This window comes from Raphanus sativus, chromosome 1 (genome assembly GCF_000801105.2).
Source record: "Raphanus sativus cultivar WK10039 chromosome 1, ASM80110v3, whole genome shotgun sequence".
NCBI classification, from domain to species: Eukaryota; Viridiplantae; Streptophyta; class Magnoliopsida; order Brassicales; family Brassicaceae; genus Raphanus; species Raphanus sativus.
The window spans coordinates 1,327,963-1,349,508 of NC_079511.1; the positions used below are offsets into that span (position 1 = coordinate 1,327,963).

Here is a 21,546-nt window from a genome sequence, read left to right on the forward strand (position 1 = left end):
ACCATTCACATCATTCCTTGTATTCATGCGAGGTGTACGGTAAAGAAGAAGTGGAACTAACATCAATGGCATCCCTCGTAAATACCACATACATTCTCAGGGTATTTACGTCATGAACTCATTCTATAAATGCCACCCCCTGCTGTTTCTCTAGACATGCAGAGTCTAGAATCCAGCAACTTCATCTAAGTAATAAGTAACGAAAAAAGTCAAAACCATGTCCGGTAATAAGGTCTCGATTTTCCAAGGTCTTTTCTTGTTCTTCTACCGGTTTTTTATTCTCCGGCGTTGGTTTCATCGTAACCCTAAACAAAAACACCAAAAAAGCCCTTCTCATCACGGCCTACACCAAGCACACGACTTATCACATCACACGTTGGTATTTAACGTTGAAGGAGCTCTACTCAAATCAAACACCTTGTTCCCTTACTTCATGCTTGTAGCTTTTGAAGCTGGAGGGGTAATAAGGTCATTTCTTCTCTTCATTCTCTATCCATTTATAGATTTGATGAGCTACGAAATGGGCATGAAGACCATGGCGATGGTGAGCTTCTTTGGGATTAAAAAAGAAAAATTTCTTGTCGGGAAATCTGTTTTGCCTAAGTATTTTCTAGAAGATGTTGGGCTCGAGATGTTCGAGGTTTTGAAGAGAGGAGGCAAGAGAGTTGGTGTGAGTGATTTGCCACAAGTGATGATTGATGGGTTCTTGGGTGATTACTTGGGGATTGAAGTTGTGGTCGGGAGAGAGATGAAAATGATCGGGGGATACTACTCAGGCATCATGGAGGATAAGAAAAAGCATGAGTTTTCCTTTGGTAAATCAGTTCAGGAAGAGAAACTAAGTAGTGGTCATGTCATTGGAATCACTTCCTATAATTTCCCAAGTCACCGACCTTTATTCTCTCAATTTTGCCAGGTAAATTCTCATATTTCGATATGTGTAAAAAATATTTTAATTTCAATAGTTGTTTTTTGGAACTTTTGGTAGTTGTAAAAGAGGCTTTGGATCCGACAATGGTCTTATGTAAGTAAAACAGACGTAACGTAACTGTTTTTTTAATTTTTTTTTTTAAGTTAAAAATTTTAAACCAGCCTATTGGGGTTTTCCGATGTCTAGGAACTCGATAATAAATTTTACTATTTATATAATTTCCCAATAGAATTCCGTTGGTTTTAAATGTGGCTTTTTGAACGAACAGAGAGATGCATTGATTTTCTTGGAAACTAAAAAAGGTTATGTAAGATGCAAAATTTAAACCCTATGGAAAGAAAAAAAGTCAATGAATAAGTTCTGATGCATTTAATGCAAACAATAGACTATAATAACTTGTTTCTCAGACTAATTTTCATACATAGATGTTCACTTAAACTGATACAGATTTATTATAATAATCTTCTCTAATCCTTGTGATTTTTTTCGTAAACAGGAGATCTACTTTGTCAGAAACTCTGACAAGAAAAGTTGGCAAACCTTACCACGAAATCAATACCCTAAACCATTGATTTTCCACGACGGTCGTTTAGCCATTAGGCCAACACCTATAAACACACTCGCATTATTCATGTGGGCACCATTTTCCGCCGTCTTAGCCACCGCAAGACTTGTCGCCGGCTTAAACCTTCCTTACTCCTTTGCCATTCCTTTCCTTGCCTTCTCCGGTCTCCGTCTTACCCTCACCGTCAACAACGACCTTATTTCGCCCGACCAAAAAAAAGGTTGTCTCTTCGTGTGCAACCATAGAACGTTACTAGACCCACTTTACATTTCATACGCTCTAAGAAAGACAAATATCAAAGCCGTTACCTATAGCCTAAGCAGATTATCTGAGCTTTTAGCTCCCATCACGACTGTAAGATTGACTCGTGATCGTGTCCAAGATGGGCTAGCCATGGAAAGATTGCTGAGCCAGGGAGATTTAGTGGTTTGTCCCGAAGGGACTACGTGTAGAGAGCCATATTTGCTTCGGTTTAGTCCACTTTTTGCAGAGGTTAGTGACTCCATCGTTCCGGTTGCTATTGACTCGCACGTCACTTACTTCCATGGCACGACGGCTAGTGGTCTTAAGGCCTTTGATCCGATTTTCTTCCTCTTGAATCCTTACCCTTTATACACCGTCAGATTACTTGATCCTGTCTTTCGAGGTGGCTCGTCAACGTGTCAAGATCCAGATGATGGTAAATCTAAGTTTGATGTGGCTAATCACGTGCAGCACGAGATCGGGAAAGCCTTGGGGTTTGAGTGTACCAACCTCACGAGAAGAGATAAATACTTAATCTTGGCTGGTAATAATGGAGTGGTCGACAAAAAATAAATGATTTGGAGTTGATTATCTATTAATCACGGCGTTTCTCTGTGTGGCCAAAATGCTTTATATTTTTAGTAATTTTATTTTCTACATTGTAGCAATCTTTTTGTGTGATTAATACATATATATGTACATTATGTACTATATACTCCCTCCGTTCAAATCAATCTATGTTCTAAAAAAAAATATTTCAAAAATTTTCAATTAATTTTCAAACCGCCACATAAAAAGAATTAACAGTTCAATTATGTGACAACTCAACATAGCACTTTTTTAATTACTATAAATTAGAGGTTATAATTTTTCAAATATTTCTCTATTAATATAAAGAATATATTATTAGTTAAAAAAATATATTCTGAAAACCATTTAAAGACATTAATCAGGACAGGCGTCCGACTATGTAATACACGATAACGATCCTAGGATTAGGATAGATGGATTAGGATAAAAGGATAATTGAGCACGCGTTAACCTTGGAACCGGGGATAACGACTTATGGACGAAATGATTCGTCAACTAACGATCTTGCAGTTGTAAATTGTTAGAAGAAACGTTTATAAAATGTAGTGTGTACTAAAAATTACGGATATTACATGAATGGGACTCATGCCGATAATTAGGTGGTGAACCCTACGCATCTTCCTACCTAACTACGTTTAATGCTTCGTCGATCTTTGATTGATTAGTTAATTAATTTCGTTGAATGAATATATTTAAAATGAATAATATTTTCATACGAAATCAGAAATAATACTTTACAAAATTGTTTTCTTAACCAACAAAATTGTGCGGTGACAAAAATTATTCTTTCGTTTGAATTTAACTATTATTGTAGAGTAAAATTTTTCATTTCAAATTAAGTATCGTTTTGAAATTTTAATGTAAAAATTATTAATTATTCTTATAGTTTATTTTTATTGGTCGAATATTATTCTAATTCTTTTTATTAGTTGAAATATGGTTAAATGAATAAATAATGATGTTTTATTTTAAAAATTATTTTTATAAAGCTTAAACGATAAGTAAAATTATTTTTAAAATTATTTTTATAAAGCTTAAATGATAATTAAAATGAAATATATGGAGTACAGATGGAGTACTCAGCAATATACGGTGATTTAGAAGTTAAAAACTTTTCATGAATACTTGCGATAACTTACGAAAATCGTGTAGAAGTATCTTAATATCCAGAAAAATAAAACGTCACCTAAATTTCGTTTGTAAATACTACTATATAGTGAAGACTGATGAGTAGTTAGAATTTAGGGCCTTTGTCTAGTGTTTGGTTTGGCATTTTGGTTTTCAACTAAATCGAGTCTAGTATTTGGTTTGGCACTTTGGGCCTTAGTCTAATTGCCTATAAAACCAGACTGGTGACTTCAACCAAAAACGGGTGCGAATACATGCCTTAAAGTTACCATTCGTTGTCCAAGTGTGAGCTATCCTTAAGAATTGCCAAGTCAAAGTCCTAAACGACTTATTGGCTCTGACTTCTAAGTAGGAGACGGGACAATTTCAAATTCGTTGAAACTTGCTACCTCTGGTGCTAACATCCTATGTTTTCAGCAATGAAATACATTTAATACAACTGAATCCATATTAAAAAATATTTGAAGTGTTTACGCATATTAAAAAATATTTACTTTTCTGTTTCGCCTTTAACTAATACTCTTTTCGTTTCATTTTAATTGTCGTTTTAGGTTTATGCACATAAATTAAGAAAACATATGATTTTGTATATTTTCAAGATAAAAACACAATTACATATAGATCTAACCACATTTCAACCAATAGAAAAATAAAATGGAGAATCTTTTTAATAAATTTTGTATTAAAACTCTAAAACGACATTTATTTTGAAACGAAATTTTTTTCCTACAACGACAATTAAATCGAAACGGAGGAAGTATGTACTTTTATTTGATTTTGTTAGATGATGAACTAAAAAAATAAATGTAAAAATTATTTTAAATGTACATTATAATATAAATAATAATGACAAAAATGTGAAATAATATTTATAATGAAACAAAATTAAAATCTAAAAATATTAATAGAAAAACAGATAATATATGATAATATATTTTTTTAACTTTGAAAAAGCTAGTATCAGTATGAGATATGAATATCCACGTTATAACATAGTTATTCGAAACAACAAAATCAATATTGTCTTTGATAATTAATTAGATATAAAATTAAAATATGGAGAGGAAAATAAATAATTTTGATATAAGTATTAAAAATAAAATAATTATCTTTAGAACTCCAACTGAATAAAATGATAATAACAAGGATTGGCAAATAGGCATTGCTGAAGCCCGAATCTAATCTGACGGCGCTCAATAGCTATCCACCACTGCTTTTGGATGATGTGGAGCTTTCGTGTATGATGTGATGCATCGTTGTTAAGAAATATATTTGACATCCTAAAAACGCACGACAGTTTAAGCTATTACTTCCAACTTACGGTTTTATGCATGAACCCAATATTAACTCTCACATGTTAAATAAGGTTGATAATATAGATGATCAAGTGAATCTATCGTTATCTCTTCTTTTATATTATGGTTGGACATTTGTGTGATCATACCTAAAATTCGTATTGACTTACTTATTATTGATATCAGTCAATTCATAAGATGTAAGTTTAAATAATATGCATTAATCAGGAAAAGAAATCGAATAACAATAAATGCTAGATGCTAATGTTTTTCAAATGCTCTCTAACAAATGATCTCATATGAAGTTTTGGAAGATCACTTGTATTTATAATTTATAAATTTAAGAAAAATATATAATTAGTTCATTTATTTTATTTAATAATATCATAAAATTATTTTTATATCTCAAAAATGAAAATTTGATTTTTAAAATAAATTTATAGTTTGTCAAAAAAAAATTTACAGTATAAATATTTTTTTTTTGAAAAATAATATTTCACATTTAAAATATAATTCAATTATATTAATTATGTTATATTTTAAATGTAAAATATTACTTTTAAATAAACATTTTAATTGTTTTTTAAATAATACTTTCGATATAAACATAAATTTGAAATTAGTAAATAAAAATAAATTAATTATCTATCTTTTGTTTTTATATATTAATATATATATATATATATATTATAAATATATTCATTATAAATAAATATATTAAATATTATATACTACCTATGTTCCCGAAATAAGATTTTTTTAGAGTTTTCACGTTTATTAAGAATATAATAAATGTTTACAACTTAACTTACTATTTATTTTTCTATATATCTTCTAATAAGTATCTACTAATAAATTTAATCAATTCAAATATTTACAATTAATGTTTTTCAAAAGTATACAAATTACCTTAAATATATAGAAAATCTATCTTTGTAGAACAAGAATAAAATCTACAAAATTTTACTTTCGTAATGGAGAAAATACTTACTTTTATAATAATTTTAAATAGTATGTTCATACTGCTATACCAATCAATTATTAAACAGTTTAACAAAAACATACAGTTTCTGAAGCATATTACTTCTATGGCATATTGCTAATGCTTTATCATCTATTTTGCCAATCAGGGTATTAAATATCAATAGTATATATTAAGTTATCAACTCATTAACTGCTAGAATTTTGTGTCCTTTAGTATACTCTAGGTATCTAGTTAACATATATAGTTCCACTCTTTAATAACAAACCTCTAATCATATTATCATGTTACAATATTACAAATCCATTTTAACTAATAACTTATTTTTCGGTAATGCTAATATAGCCACACCAGTAATTAAATACAAAGTATTTTATGATTATATAGTGTGTATATAACTGTATATATACGTAGTTACTGGCGGTCATATCATGTTCTTCTATTACCCATATTAATTTCATGACACTATGTCGGACACAAACTGTTGACTATATATATATGTCGTCTTGTCTCAAAGTTTGTTATAATAATAGTATAAGGATAATAATTTATTCCATTTTTAGAAGGGAGGAAATAGCATTTCAACGACCAAAATATTCCAACGGCCGTTTGCTCACTCCATTCCCACGCATCACGCATGTGCCATCCCATTTGCCTTTTGTAGCTTATGTCGTGTGTTGTTTTCCCTCTATATACATGCCACAATTCAAATAATTTAGTTACAGTCATAACACAATATTTTCAATTGCATTGTTTTAAAAAAAAACTTAAGAAATTATTCAATTGCATAATTTGCATTGTTCACACAATCATAACTCATTTTCCAACATATTACCCCAAATTACGGTCTAAGAAACCCATTTAATTAATACTAATTTCTCAATGCATGCTGCATGCAGGTTCTTCTTAAATTAAGTATTTTCATAGAATGTAATAATGTAATATTAGATATTACTAAGATAACCATTTTAACTTATTTTTATCACATCGTAGTATCCGATGGGTTTGTTAATATATAGGAGTATAATATTTAAATGAGTACTTCATTCCACATAATTTACCAATCCTGATACTTAAGTTTTATATCAGAATTATAAAACATTCAAATTAAAAATAAAATAATATTTTATCTGTTTCAAAAAGATACATATTTTATATTTTCACATATACTAAGAAAACATATTAAAGTGTGATCGTAAATGTTGTAAACAACAAATTTTCATAATTTTTAGCCAATAGAAATTCAACAAATAATATATTTTAAAAAAAAATTAATAGTACATTAAAAGTGAAAATGTGTCTTCTGAAACGATTTTTTAAATATGATTTTTTCTATTAAATATGATTTTTTTTTACAATGGAAAGAGTATTACTCCCTCTGTTTTTTAAGATGTATGTTTTGGTGTTTTCACACATATTAAGAAAACACATTGATTATACATCATTTTTAGAAATTATCAAATTCCAATGCATTTTAACCAATAGTCTTTCAATAAATTCAATCAATTTTATTGAAATTTGCAATTTTTGTATAGGAAACATAAAAAATACATCTTTGTGAAACAATTTATTTTTCTAAAACATCTATTTTTAAAAAACAGAGGGAGTAGTTAATTGGTTGTCTAGGAGTTGGGTGACCAACTGTCCACTTTAAGCTCAGAATTAATTTAAGATATGCGTATTTATACGTTAAACAAATGTGTATAATAAATTATCATAACTGGTTTTTAAAATTGTCACTATTTTTAAATACGAGTTAGGTTTGATAACCGATATGTATGTTTCATTCATGGGATAATGTCGGCTAATATGTCAGATGCCATGTTCCATTGATCCATCCTGCCTCTGGTCAACTTTCCTCCGGCCCATCCTTCCTTTATAGTATTAGTAAATATTCAAATGAATTGAAATGATTCGAAATTATCCATTAACATTTTACTTGTTCAAGTATGTTTTTCCAATTCGAGTTACCGTGAACCTAATCAACTAACATCAAAACAGCATTATGAAAACGGTAATTTGTTTGACATGTGACATACTATTAGATTAAGCGACACAATCTTTTTGTTAAACACAAACGAAACAATACCACAGAGAAAAGCTAAACATAAACGATACAAATTTATAATGTCATATATTTGATGTATCGTTTACATTTTATTTATCTATCGGAATTATAAATTTATTGTTGTATAAAAATAAACCAACCATTTTTTCAAAGATAGAAAAAAATGAAGTAAATATCAAAACGTCTTTTTAGTAGATGGTGTCACAATTGGTACCAGACATTTTATCTGTTAAATTTGATTTAAATCGTTATTCGTCGATCCGAAAAATGCGGATATCCGTAAAAATTCAAAAAAAAAGTAAATGTGGAGTAATAAAAACTAATATCCGTAAAAAGCTAAATAAATCATAATTACTAAAAAAATTAGAGATGGATATTCGATCTACTCCACTTTTAAACAAATAGATGTATATGATTAAATATATAATTTAAATGTATAATATTATATAATTTTTATTTAACATATAATTTAATAAATCTTATTTCAAAAGTTGATATATATCAAATTAAAAAAAGAAAAGAATATAAATATTTATACAAAACTATAATTTTCTAAAAACATCTTTTTATAAAAAAATATTATTTTTAAAAATTTATAAAACATATAGTTTCATTAAGTTTTTACTTTATATGTTTATTATGTAAAAGATATTTTTAAAAGATAAATTGATATTTGTTTTCTAGATTTACTTGTATTAAATAAAGTAGATGAAATATCTTTAAATATCTGTAGATATTCGTAAATATTAAAAGGAAATTTCAGATATTCTCATAAATCAGATATCTTTGTGAAATAAGAAGCAAATTATAAATAGTTAAATACTATGTTATTATTCAATCAGTGGCTATATCTAGTCACAATAGATAGTAATGAATAATACAGTAAATGGGTAGGTGCAAAGTATTGATACAGAGTCGGGATTCTTTTTTTTTTATAGGTGCAAAGTATTGATACAGAGTTGGGACAAATATGGGAATGAAAACAGATTCTTTAGTTAATCGGACGGCTAATAGGAGCCGTCAAGGTTGACCATTCCCACTACGTGCCGACATTACGGCCTTACACATGACCACCCATTCTCACTTTTCCCACTTTCTTGTGACTCTTTTCCACGCGCCTCTCGCTAAAGAAATATAATAATAATACTCTTTTCTCTTTTTTTTTTCCCGTAAAAAAATCACTTAAGATATTTCATTTCAGCAGAATAATTTTTTTTATATAAAATAGTATACCAATACATCTTATTTACTATATAATTAAATAAATAAAATAATTTCTATAAAATTTGTTACTACCCAATAAAAACAATTTTAGTATATAAAATTACATTAAAAATGTAGAGCGGTATATTTCTTTAAAATAAATCTAAAGTGATACTCTTTATAAAACAGAAAAATATATCTATTTTAAAAATCTTTTGAAATTTGATAAAATTTTATAAATTTTGTCAAATGATAAATCATGAATCTTATATACATCAACCATGGTCAATAGTAAGAGTTTTTGCAAGATACACGTGACTAATTTTATAGATTGTTACTAGTTTCTTCTACCTAAGACCATTTTTAATAAAACACTATTTTCTCTATATTTTAAATTAAAATAGGTCTACTCTATTATATAATAATTTTTAGTCTTATAATATTAGTTTATAACAGATTTACTCTATAGAGTGTAATATAGAAAGATGTAATCATCTACTAGGTAATAAATTAATTTGCAACAATGTAAAAACTCAAAATGGTATAAATTTTAATATTTGCACCAAAAATATAATTTTCTTACTCTAACAACAAAGTAACAGGGTAACATTCTACAATATTTTCTTATATAATGTTCTCTCGTTTTTAATATAAGTCGTTTTAGAAAGAAAAAAAATTATCCTAAATTATATGACGTTTTCATTTTTCTATGTAAAATTTATTAATAACTAATATTAACCAATGGTAAGATATGTAAGATATGTATTCTATTTTATTAGTTGTATTATGATTAGATAAACAATTAATGATATTTTGTTTAAAAAATTTAAAACAATAATTACTTTTATAATATATGTGTCCAAATCTAAAATGATTTATATTAAAAAACTGAGAAAGAGTACAATAACTCTATTATCAAACAATTACTTTATAATAAAATTATTTTATTTTAGGATAGAGTAATTTTTGCTCCAATAATATTATTATTGTATAATATAGTTACTTTATTAATCACCAACTGCTCATTCTCATTATTTTATTCATACAAATATTTTGTTGTATATTTGATGAGAAAAATATATTAGTTGAATATATATATATATATATATATATATATATATATATATATATATATATATATATATAAAAATACGCGAGACTTGCGACTAACAAAACACGTAATTTTAGGCAATAAGTGCTCAATCTTTAGATTATTTTAAGAAGTAAACATCAACATCTACTATTTTGCTATCACCAAATTTCAATCTACCCAAATTTAATAATAACAAGTTGTGAAACAAATAATAAAAAGAGCAAAATAAGATATTTCAAGTTTACCTAACTTAGACTTGAAAAAACACTAAGCTGATTATATGCCTAATTTTTATAACATCTTCGTACCAAAAAAAAAATCATTTTGATGGAAATAAAAAAGGATAATCTCATAAATAGACAAGCTTTATTTATCTCGGCAATAATTTTGTTTATAAAAACTCGACCGTCCCCATTGATGACATGCCCACCTTACGCGATATGTTGATGAGACGATTACTTTAATTTCCCCCAGTTGTCAACCGTATGGAAACGGTAGCATTAAAAATTAAATCCCGAAAAGACTAATAAAAATAATTAAAACTCCACCTTTCATCTTCCCATAATGGCGTACACTATATATAATACTGACCTCGTCTCTTGTTCTTTCATAATCAAAATCTCCTGATCTCATTCTGTACTAATACATTCTATTTCAAAAGTTTTTTTTGTTTGAAAAATAAAAAGGATATGGTTTTGCCTTCTTCAACACCGTTTCCACCCACTGGAAAGAAAGCAAAAGCCTCGCCGGAATATAACTTTCCGGTGATCGATTTCTCTTCGAACGACCGGTCAAAACTATCGGACAAGATTGTCAAAGCATGCGAGGTTAATGGGTTTTTTAAGGTGATAAACCATGGAGTTAAACCAGATATAATATCGAGATTTGAGCATGAAGGTCAAGAGTTCTTTAATAAACCAGAATCGGAGAAGCTACGAGCCGGTCCAGCGAGTCCATTCGGTTACGGATGCAAGAACATCGGGTTTAATGGAGATTTGGGTGAGCTTGAGTATCTTCTTCTCCACGCAAACCCGACGTCTGTCGCAGATAAATCTGAAACTATCTCACATGATGATCCCTTCAAGTTCAGGTGCGTATTACAAATCTTGTTTACTTCTGATTACCAAAAAAAAAATCTTGTTTACTTCTTCAAACTACTTTAAATAATAAAGCTACAGAGTATTTTCTTTGACATAATCATTGTGAAAACCTATACCGTACGTATTGAAACTACTTTAAATTATAAAGCTCATGTGTAGTCACATAAAGATGCATGAGAAAAATAACAACTATGAAGCTGCCAGTCTTCATTGCGTCTACAACAAATTTTTTTTTTTATATTCTATCTGTTCCTGTGTGTGTGTGTGTCAAAGTTGACCCAACTGAAATCGAAATGGATTACGTGACAATGTGACTTCTGACTTGTGAGCTACCTAAAAAAGAGAGAGAAAGAGATGCAATGTCGACTATTGGATAATGACCATAAGACACGGCTTTCAATTATTATCAGTCTTTGTTCCTTATTGGCATTATAGTTTCCATATTATATAGTTTAATATTTTAATTGGTACAATTAAATAATCATACCAACCTAGTGCCGGTTCACCTGATGATTTGTTGTAATCATTACTCTACAATAGTTGGATTTTGTTCTCGGTTCATAGTATATTGGTATGTGATTACAATTGGGAGGACAACCTTTTTCCCCTAGATTAAGCTAATTAAGTTATCAAAAATGCGAAAGTGCTTTTGCAACCCCGATTGCGACATGGTTGGTGAATTGAAATACTTTTCTATTTTTTCTCTCAAATTTGGTGGCATAGTCCACCTTTTTGATATATACTTAAATCAAACTTTTGTTTGGAGTCACTTTTAAAGATCGTTCATGGATCTCTTGTTAGTTCTTATATTAAATAATGTTTTAGAAAAATTACATCAATGTTAATATAATATATTTATTTTTATTATCTATATTATTTCATAGTAGATTGCATTTTATTGGTTGAAGTATGTTTAACCGATTAAAATATGTTAAATAAGAAAATAAAAAAAGAGTGAACACGTCACAATAATTGAATAGACTTGGTCAATGAATGGAAGATTGTGCATGAACACAAAGACACTTTGAGACGTCAAAGTATCAAATATTTGACTCGTCATTTATTTCTCTTGGTCAATTTAAAGAAATTGCAACTTGTAAAAGGATAAAGAATCGTGGGTCCTCTCACTTTCGAACATTCCTCTGCATAATCTCGTGTCTTTTCTTTTTTTGCTGTGTATCAACTGTTGAGCGTTTTAGCTGACCGACTGCCACGTCTTTTTTTTTCCTTTTGTAGTTCGGCCACGAATGATTACATACACGCCGTTAAAGATCTAGCATGTGAGATAATTGATCTGACGGCCGAGAATCTGTGGGGCCATAAATCTAGCGATGTGAGCGAGCTTATCAGAGACGTCCGTAGCGACTCAATCCTACGGTTGAACCTCTATCCACCTGCACCGTACGCGCTAAGAGGCGTTAGCCAAATAGGCTTCGGCGAGCATTCTGACCCTCAAATCTTGACGGTGTTAAGATCCAACGACGTAGATGGACTTGAGATTTGCTCACAAGACGGCTTGTGGGTGCCAGTCCCATCTGACCCTACATGCTTTTACGTATTGGTCGGTGACTGCCTTCAGGTAAATACATTTAATCAACACTAATTATATTCTTATAGGTGATTAATTTTGGTCAGATCGCCTTTCACTATTAAAACAAGATTAATATCTATCACACGCAACTGTTTCCTAACTAAATCATAAACCAAGATCCTCCACTTAAATTAACATATCTTTTGTTAATACTTATAGGCATTGACGAATGGGAGGTTCACTAGCGTGAGGCACAGGGTATTGGCGAACACGGCAGGGAAGCCTCGAATGTCGGCGATGTATTTTGCAGCACCGCCGTTAGATGCAAAAATATCACCGTTGCCGGAAATGGTATCGCCAGCAAATCCACGGCGGTATAACGCATTCACATGGGGCGACTACAAAAAAGCTACATACTCCCTCCGTTTAGGCGTCCCTCGTCTTGAGTTCTTCAAAACTTCATAAGTCTAATACCAGTTACAATTTCATATGTTTTGAAGAAATATACTATGATTGTTGGTCTGTTATACAAAAGTAGACACCATGTGTATGTATATAGTTCTACACAAAAAAATGGAAAATTAATACTGAGATTTTTGGTCGTTTAATTTATAGCTGATAAATCAAATATGCAATTACTTTTTATTTTGTACTTGGGTAATAACTAATACTATAACCAAGGAGGCAAAGATGCGGTAAGACTGCTGGTACACCCTTTCCCTTAAGCCCCATATTCAAACCTTTACCGCTAAAGAAGTTGACAATAGTTATAGATATGTAAAAACCAAGGACTAGTAATAGCAAGCCTAATACCCGCCATCTCCATAATAAGCAACTAACACTTAACTTGTAGAATCTATAACGAAAAATCAGTCTGTTGCACTGTTTTGCGGTGTTCGTGTCTATCATGAAAATAATAGTCGCTGGCTAGCTGCTATAGGATTTAGGGTACCTCACTGTCGTTGTTTTTGGCATTGTGGGGCTAACTTACGCCGCTGTAATGCAGTAAATATTGTCATAATAAGGCTAGGCTAGAGAATAGAGATCTTGAAAATAATTGTAAAAATTTTCATTTGGGCCTTTATTAGGCTATATCCTTGTTGTCCATAACATGGACTTAACAGTTAATTTCAACCGAATTACATGGGAACAACCCAAATTTTCGTCGACTGACTTGTTGATTTTTTTCTTTTAAAAAATAATATATATATAGGTTTCATTTCATGTGACGTATTTTTGATATCTCTACCGCCGACGACACAAGAACGCCGTTTGTTTACCGGTGAGTCTTCAGTTAGCTTTCCAAATCGATCGGGAATCATTCCTCGTCGGCCATGTCGTTGTCGAAGGCATGTCGTGGGACTCCGATTTCTTCGTATCTACACAAGTTTCATCGAACAAATCTTTCTACAAGGTAAATGAATCATCCCTGATATGCATGTTTTCGAACAAGCATTAAGCTTCTGATGCGACTTCTTACGTAGGACTATGCCTCTTGCTCCATGCTCTCGTTACTATTACACTCATGGAGATGGAGCTTATAAAGGCAATCATCATCTCCCAAACAAGAGAGGGCTTTGGGGAAGCTCATCTTCGTTTTTATCGATGTTACATGGTGGTGCTCATCGCCAGTATTCCACTCACTCGATAACAGAAACCAAATCACAGAAAATGCTTTATTACCTCACTGCTGTAGTCTTTGGCATGGTTGGGTTGACTTACGCGGCTGTGCCATTGTATAGAACCTTCTGTCAAGCTACTGGTTATGGAGGTACTGTTCAACGCAAAGAGGTATATATCTATATTTAATAACCCTTTGTTTCAGTTTTTTTTTTGGTTATTCTCTTTCTTAACCTTTTATATTAATAGACTGTTGAGGAGAAGATTGCTAGGCATTCAGAATCTGGTACCGTCACTGAAAGGTGTGTTTATTCCTCTCTCTCTCTCACTCTCTCTTAACACCAATTCATATTCTGTGTGTTATGGTAAACTTGGTATCTTATTGTAAATATAGGGAGATTGTGGTGCATTTCAATGCTGATGTTGCAGATGGGATGCAATGGAAGTTCACTCCAACTCAAAGAGAGGTTTAGATTTTTTTGAAGCCAAGAAGAGTGTTGTGTGACTTGTTAATATATATGTGCTTTTAACTGATATGTCTTATAGGTGAGAGTAAAGCCAGGAGAAAGCGTGCTTGCCTTTTACACTGCTGAAAACAAAAGTTCAGCTCCAATAACTGGAGTCTCCACATACAATGTCACTCCCATGAAGGTATATATATAGATTAGCCTCGGTGAATGACAGACTATCAAGTTCCCTTGATACATTTTTTTTCATTTATCCTCACACTCTTGTTGGCTTTTTTTCAGGCAGGAGTTTATTTCAACAAGATACAGTGTTTTTGCTATGAGGAACAGCGACTTCTCCCCGGAGAACAGATCGACGTGCCGGTGACTATCCTTTTGTTATTGACTCTGTTTGATACTCACTAAGCAAAAACAAGAACCTACTAAGACCTTATTCTTTTTTTTTTTGGCAGGTGTTCTTCTACATTGATCCTGAGATTGAGACTGATCCGAGAATGGACGGAATCAACAACCTGATATTGTCTTACACTTTCTTCAAAGTGTCCGAGGAAATTACTACAAATACTAACTAACAATTCTGTTGTGCATACCCCTTATGCATGAAGAAGAGGCTCATTTATTTTAATTAAATAAATGCAGTAATGTTGGTTAATTGAATTTGCTGGAAACTCTTATCGTTGTTATGCAATTTGTATTTTAGTTTTTTTTGCTTCAGTTAAATATAATCAAACATGAAATTTTATTGAATACTTCTTGAGTCAAATAAATTTATACAACGATGGTAACAACAACAGAGTATTCTCGAAACAAAGCAGTAAAGAAGCTAATCGAGACAAGAGAGACAGACAACAATAGCAGCAAGGTGGTTAATGATGGGGTTGGTGTTTGAAAGTACGTAACCAGCTATTGAGCCGTTGCATAGCTGAAAAGTCCACCTTCTTCGGAAAATTAGGGTAAGTAACAGTTGATGGAGCTGGCGAATAAGCAATAAGAGCTTGATAACTTGAAACAGAAGGTTACTGTTTTTGGTACAGATAGATTTGGCAACGAGAAATAAAGACTCTGTTTGCCAGTTTCGTTGACGAAGAGAAGCGAGATCAAGTTTGTTACTGATATCAGAAGCAGATATGGCAGTGTGGCACCAGGAACCACGTGAGTGTTGCTATAAACAAGAACAGCCCCATTGTCTGGTGCAAAAGGAAACGACTTAACATACACAGTGAACGTCAACGAGTTGACTTTTCTGCAATCACTCTCAAGATTCCTGACTTTTTATTTTATCATTAATGTCGAAAAATCAGACCAATGTTTCAGCTTATTTTACATATTAAGATTTTGACTATTTTGATCGGAAACAAGTTGAAATGTTTATGTCAAAATCCCAAATCCTAAGTGAAAATTGGATTTAAAAAAAAAAAACAAATAAACAGAAGAGATTAGTTTACTACAATGCAAGATTAAGATCTAAACCCTTCTCTTCTTCTTCTTCCTCCTTCTTTGCTTCTTCCTCCTCTTCTTTCACCTTTACATCCCCTTCCTTGTGATCTGAAACAGCCACCAATAGCTTCATATCCGTACTACACTGAGAGAAATCTTCCGGCTGAAACGCCGGAACCACAACACTGGATGTCTCTCCCACGTTCGTTTTCTTCCTCACGTCTTCAGCTAACTCTTCTCTTCTTCGTTTCCGTGCTTCTTGATAACTTTTGATGAGCTTAAAGAACGTATCAATCTTCTTCTCTTCTTCATCGTCTTCTTCTTTTTCTCTCCCATCGATCCTGTTCGTCTCCTTGTTCTCCACATTTTGGAGGTCCTTCTCGGTCTTCATGGTCTTTAAGACACTATAGGGGTTATCGTGTAAATTAAATAGTTTGGGATACATTTACAAAAAGTGACAACTAGTTTTTGGAGAGAGCGAGTGAAAGGCAAAAATGTCTGACGATATTCTTTTAAAGGAAGAAATGAATTCATGACCAAGGGCGCAACAGTCAAAGAACGCGGAGATACCGACGTTACAATTGCGTCGAATGATGGCTTTGTACTAAAAAACGACATGAAACAGCTTACGAGATTACGTACGTCATCACAATGACGTAATCTTGACACATTCTATTTGGGAAAACAATTCACAAAGACTCATCATCATCAACAGCCTTGACTTGATGCGTTTACTTTACTCGTGGTTGGTCGCTATAAGAAAGAGAGATCCAGTGAGTCGATCGTACAGCATTCTCTTTTATGAACCGTTAGATCAACTTTCTTGGTAACTATTTATGAATCTAATGATAATGAGAGTGAGTCTCTTTCTTTTTTCTTTTTGATCAAAATGAGAGGGAGTCTTATTAAAGGAAAAACATGTCCGAATGATAAGATTTTATAAAGATATGTCGAATAAAATTGTACATGTTGTCGGCCACTTGGGTTATATATAATAAACAAGTAAATAATCCATATATAAAGAAAATAAACTTCTCGTTTTGTTCTTTAATAATGAGCTCTAATTATATCATCTTTGCTGTTTGACAAAAAAAAAAAATTATATCATCTTTGCTTTCCACAATTAATTGTTGTTTTTGTGTCTAATAAACATAATTAAAAGTTATAACTATTCTCGACACGAAGAAAGAAACAATTCCGTACGATTAAATTGTTAAATTAAAGTGGTCAATGTTTGATGAGTGCGTGCATGTATGAAAAAGACTAAAAGTAGGTCGTGGGAAACTTTTCTTCTCTCGATCGCACATTACCAAAGGCAGATCTGAGAAAATTCATGGCCCAATGGTTTCAATTAGGCTTGTTGTCAAAGAATATGGACCAATAGACTAATGGGCCTAAACATATGAAGAATTTCTCAAATCTGATTATTTGGGAAACACCATACCTTTAACTTTCTTGAATATATCAACCAATTTTTTGCAAAAAGCATTGCTCGTACTAAATTCGATTTTTTTATCTATTATATTATAATATTATTTGTATAAACTATAAACTTTTGGCACACGACGATCCACAAAGTTTCGCTCTCATAACCTCAAGTCTCAACATGTGAGAAAGTTAATCTATTAATTTTTTTTTTTTGGTAAAATGTTAAGTAAAACTGTTTCGAGTAAACTTTTTATAGTGACTATACCTTACCGCAAACGGTACCCCCAAATCCAAGAAAATCCCTAAGGATTTTTTGAGAATCATATTATCACCGTATCGACAGAGAATCGAACTCGTGACCTCTGGCAGTCGTCTGTGAAAAGGGTAATCTATTAATTGACTGCACGAAGTAAACTATATCATACTTTTATCTGACCCTTGAGGTTATATGACTACTCTTTTCCCGCTTAGAATCCATCCATAAGAATAATAACCTTTTTTTCAAATGAAACTACAAGAATGAGTGTTTTAAACCTTTAAATCAGTAAAGCTGTTAAGGTCAAGGCATCCTTTATTCGTTCTTCTCACTCTTTTTCACTTTCTGGATCCTGAAGTCACCTTTATGTAAATATTCCCTTTCCTATTCATAAGAACTAGGTGATTTTCCCGTGCTCATGCACGGATATAAATATTTATAAAATAAATATAATATAATAGTTGATTGCTATATATTTTAATTTTAAATTTAATTTATAATTTTATGCATAATTTATATTAATAATATTGAATTACTTTAATTCGACATATGATTTTACATATGTTATATCTAGTGGATTTAGTTATCATTTAGGTATATTGGACTGCATTCAACTATAATATTTTTTATTCTAAATATATTAAAAATTTGATTAATTTTCTTATTTTCATTTAGGTTTGTTGTTGTCTTCTTTAATTTTAATATAATCTATTATTTTAGATATACGGTTGATTAGTTTATGTTACTTAATTATTTTATGTAATCATCTAATAAATTAGATAGATATATCAAAATATTTATATTACTTTGAAAATATATTTTTTGTTTTAAAATTATGTTTATGATAAATAATATTTTTTTAATATCAAAATTATCTTTCTGTAATTTTATTTTATAAAATCACATTATATACAAATATATATATATATATATATATATATATATATATATATATATATATATATATATATATATATTCATCTAAGAAACAATAAATATAAAGTAAGTATTTTATTACTTCAAAAGTATATCTTATGTTATTTAAAAATATTTTTAAATTAGAATATTAGTATCTTGTGAAATTTCCCTTTTTAGTGAAATCATATTATATATACATATATTTTCGGTTTTAAATTTATAATTTTTTCCTTTTTAATATATATGTTATATGGAAAATTTAAAAAACACTAAAAAATAATAGTATTTAAATGTAATATTTTTAATTCATTAAAGGTATCAGTGTAATCAACTATCGTGAAAAATAACGTGAGCGCAACACATAAGAAACTGAATTCTCAAATTATATCATAGATAGATATATATTTTTATTATTTAAAATTATGTTTTAAAATAAATAATATTTTTTCTAATATCAAGATTATCTTTCTGAAATTTGTCACATTAGATACAAATATATATATTTTCATCTAAGAAACAATAGATATCAAATAAGTATTTATTACTTCAAAATTATAATTTATGTTATTTAAAAATATTTTTAAAATAGAATACTACTATCTTGTGAAATTTCCTTTTTAATGAAATCCTATAATATATACATATATTTTTCGTTTTTTAAATTCGATTTTTAAAATTTTAAAATTTTCCTTTTTAATATATATGTTATATGGAAAATTTCAAAAAGGAAACTTAAAAAATAATAGGTATGAAATGTAATATTTTTAATTCATTAAGGGTATCGATGTAATCAACCATCGTAAGAGTTAACGTGAACACGACACATAGGAAACTGACTTCTCAAATAATATTACAGAGATATACGACACGAAACTTGTATTACATATATACCATGTTGGTAAATGGCTGCATGCAAAAGCTGGATAGGTTTGAACTTTTACGCATGGAGCTAGTTAATACGATTTAACTGACACTTTGTCAAAAATCTATATCAAAATCACTTGAAACATTTACCAAAAAATAAAATAAAATCACTTGAAACAAACCATTTGAGGCATAAATAAGTTAATTTAATTTGATCTGGATAATGATATAAATTCAATGACAATGCAACCATGCAGGAGTTGCTTAATAATTATTCTATTGTAAAAATATTCAGTCATGAAGAGGACCGGCACTGAGATTTCAGAGTTATAGATAAGTAAAACGAGGATTAAAATAATTTAGGAGCCTATTTTTTTATAAATAAATAGAGCTTATATTCATATAACATTTTTCAAAAAATTTGGTGATTCGCAAATATTTTATTAGGCTTGGACAGAGCCGGTCCTGGTAATAAATAATAACACTACGAAATTGTGATGTAATTGAACAATTTGTTTGTTAAATGACGCCTCTGATCCGTAACTCATAGAATAACGAGAGATTAACAGTTTTGTCTTTTCAAGATTACGGATTTCTCTTGTCACCAAGATTTACAGATATGTAATAGTTTTATTTGAGAACGAACTCGCAGTCGCAATGACAAAAAGTTACCACTAAATTCTTATTTTGTTGATTCAAAATAGAGCATGAACTAAAATAATAGAAAGTGCGCGAAACACAAGTAATTTAGGAGCACTTATTGACAACTTAAGTAGACATATTTGATACGCTTCGTCTAACTAGAAATGGGAATAGCCTGATGAGAGGGTGTGAGTGTGGTGGGCATAGAGTCTAAATAGAGGAGACAACGCAATGCAGAAAAGCTAGAGAAGGAGAATCTTTATAATTTATGAGCTAACCAATAAAACAAGGCTACGCTATAATGTCCATTCACTTGTTTCATTTAACTTTTTTTCTACCTTGATTGGTACATTTTTAGGAAACTTCTGATGATTAATACTAATTTATATATGTGTCTAATACATTTTTTTGAAAAAATGTCGATCTGTAACATATGTGTCTAATACATAAGCTTAACTAATCTCGATCTGTAACATATCGATGCAAAGTAATGTATCAACTGAACATGTGTACATAGAATTATACTTTGAAACTAATTTAGATCTCCAGAGAGTCCTTGTAACCTCTCCTGGTGGAGAGTAAACTATTTCCTTTTTTTAATCAAAGTAGTTCGTTCAAAAAAAAAAAGATCTCCAGAGAGAATATTAATCTGTGGAATATATTTTTCATTAGAGATTAGTCCGAGTCTTTACATATATTTGGTATACTTCCAGGATAATTTTAAAAAAGTAGTGCGTCGATAAAACGATTTACTATGAGTTCTTTTACGTACCTTGTAAAATATGAGTTCAGGTTATGGAATGGGTATATTATATACATATTTGCTGATTTATTACCGATTACTGAACCAAGTATATAGTTATATATTGAGTGCTAGATACGTTAAACTGGGATTACGTGGTCACACCGGAAAAAGGGAGAATTGGAGGTGGGTATGTCTAACATTCCAATTGCGACCCACCAAACTTCTCCATTTGTTAATAAACTATATAATATTGTAATGTATATCTTTATTAATACTAGTATTTGCAGAAAACGAGAGACAGAACTTTGAATCTTCGAGTGGCCTTGTAAGCTTTTTCGGTTTTCCTTAACCTCAAAAAGAAAGTAAAAATTTTCTTCTGTTGTATAATTGCATATAATATACATATACGTATATATAAAACAAACATACGCGTGACAGA

The 21,546-nt window shown here is 30.4% G+C and overlaps 4 protein-coding genes across 4 annotated transcripts; 3 read left to right on the forward strand and 1 right to left on the reverse strand.

Moving 5' to 3' along the window:
- The first annotated feature begins 142 nt into the window (after positions 1-142).
- LOC108834683 (probable glycerol-3-phosphate acyltransferase 2) lies at positions 143-2,473 on the forward strand. The gene is made up of 2 exons (XM_018608037.2): positions 143-916; positions 1,428-2,473. Exons 1-2 carry the CDS (start codon positions 218-220, stop codon positions 2,310-2,312), a joined length of 1,584 nt encoding a protein of 527 aa, XP_018463539.1. The 5' UTR covers positions 143-217; the 3' UTR covers positions 2,313-2,473.
- Positions 2,474-10,693: 8,220 nt separating this feature from the next.
- On the forward strand, positions 10,694-13,323 carry LOC108840033 (gibberellin 2-beta-dioxygenase 6). The gene is made up of 3 exons (XM_018612849.2): positions 10,694-11,189; positions 12,436-12,778; positions 12,950-13,323. The coding sequence occupies exons 1-3, from the start codon at positions 10,789-10,791 to the stop codon at positions 13,193-13,195; spliced, it is 990 nt and encodes a 329-aa protein (XP_018468351.1). The 5' UTR covers positions 10,694-10,788; the 3' UTR covers positions 13,196-13,323.
- A 596-nt stretch (positions 13,324-13,919) lies between these two features.
- On the forward strand, positions 13,920-16,249 carry LOC108841508 (cytochrome c oxidase assembly protein COX11, mitochondrial). The gene is made up of 7 exons (XM_018614271.2): positions 13,920-14,144; positions 14,215-14,521; positions 14,600-14,652; positions 14,745-14,817; positions 14,897-15,001; positions 15,100-15,180; positions 15,270-16,249. Exons 1-7 carry the CDS (start codon positions 14,065-14,067, stop codon positions 15,387-15,389), a joined length of 819 nt encoding a protein of 272 aa, XP_018469773.1. The 5' UTR covers positions 13,920-14,064; the 3' UTR covers positions 15,390-16,249.
- Positions 16,077-16,806, reverse strand: LOC108841518 (protein NIM1-INTERACTING 1). Its single transcript, XM_018614281.2, has one exon. The coding sequence runs from the start codon at positions 16,697-16,699 to the stop codon at positions 16,262-16,264; it is 438 nt and encodes a 145-aa protein (XP_018469783.1). The 5' UTR covers positions 16,700-16,806; the 3' UTR covers positions 16,077-16,261.
- Positions 16,807-21,546: the final 4,740 nt, after the last annotated feature.

What these genes read in the sequence shown, in the direction of transcription:
- LOC108840033 (XM_018612849.2), top strand. Translation starts at nt 10,789, where the DNA reads ATGGTTTTGCCTTCTTCAACACCGTTTCCACCCACTGGAAAGAAAGCA. An exon ending in GATGATCCCTTCAAGTTCAG is followed by an intron (nt 11,190 to 12,435) that starts GTGCGTATTACA and finishes TTCCTTTTGTAG; the next exon opens with TTCGGCCACGAATGATTACA. An exon ending in TGGTCGGTGACTGCCTTCAG is followed by an intron (nt 12,779 to 12,949) that starts GTAAATACATTT and finishes TAATACTTATAG; the next exon opens with GCATTGACGAATGGGAGGTT.
- LOC108841518 (XM_018614281.2), bottom strand. Translation starts at nt 16,699, where the DNA reads ATGTATCCCAAACTATTTAATTTACACGATAACCCCTATAGTGTCTTA.
- LOC108841508 (XM_018614271.2), top strand. Translation starts at nt 14,065, where the DNA reads ATGTCGTTGTCGAAGGCATGTCGTGGGACTCCGATTTCTTCGTATCTA. An exon ending in TCTGGTACCGTCACTGAAAG is followed by an intron (nt 14,653 to 14,744) that starts GTGTGTTTATTC and finishes TTGTAAATATAG; the next exon opens with GGAGATTGTGGTGCATTTCA. An exon ending in ACAATGTCACTCCCATGAAG is followed by an intron (nt 15,002 to 15,099) that starts GTATATATATAG and finishes GCTTTTTTTCAG; the next exon opens with GCAGGAGTTTATTTCAACAA.
- LOC108834683 (XM_018608037.2), top strand. Translation starts at nt 218, where the DNA reads ATGTCCGGTAATAAGGTCTCGATTTTCCAAGGTCTTTTCTTGTTCTTC. An exon ending in TATTCTCTCAATTTTGCCAG is followed by an intron (nt 917 to 1,427) that starts GTAAATTCTCAT and finishes TTTCGTAAACAG; the next exon opens with GAGATCTACTTTGTCAGAAA.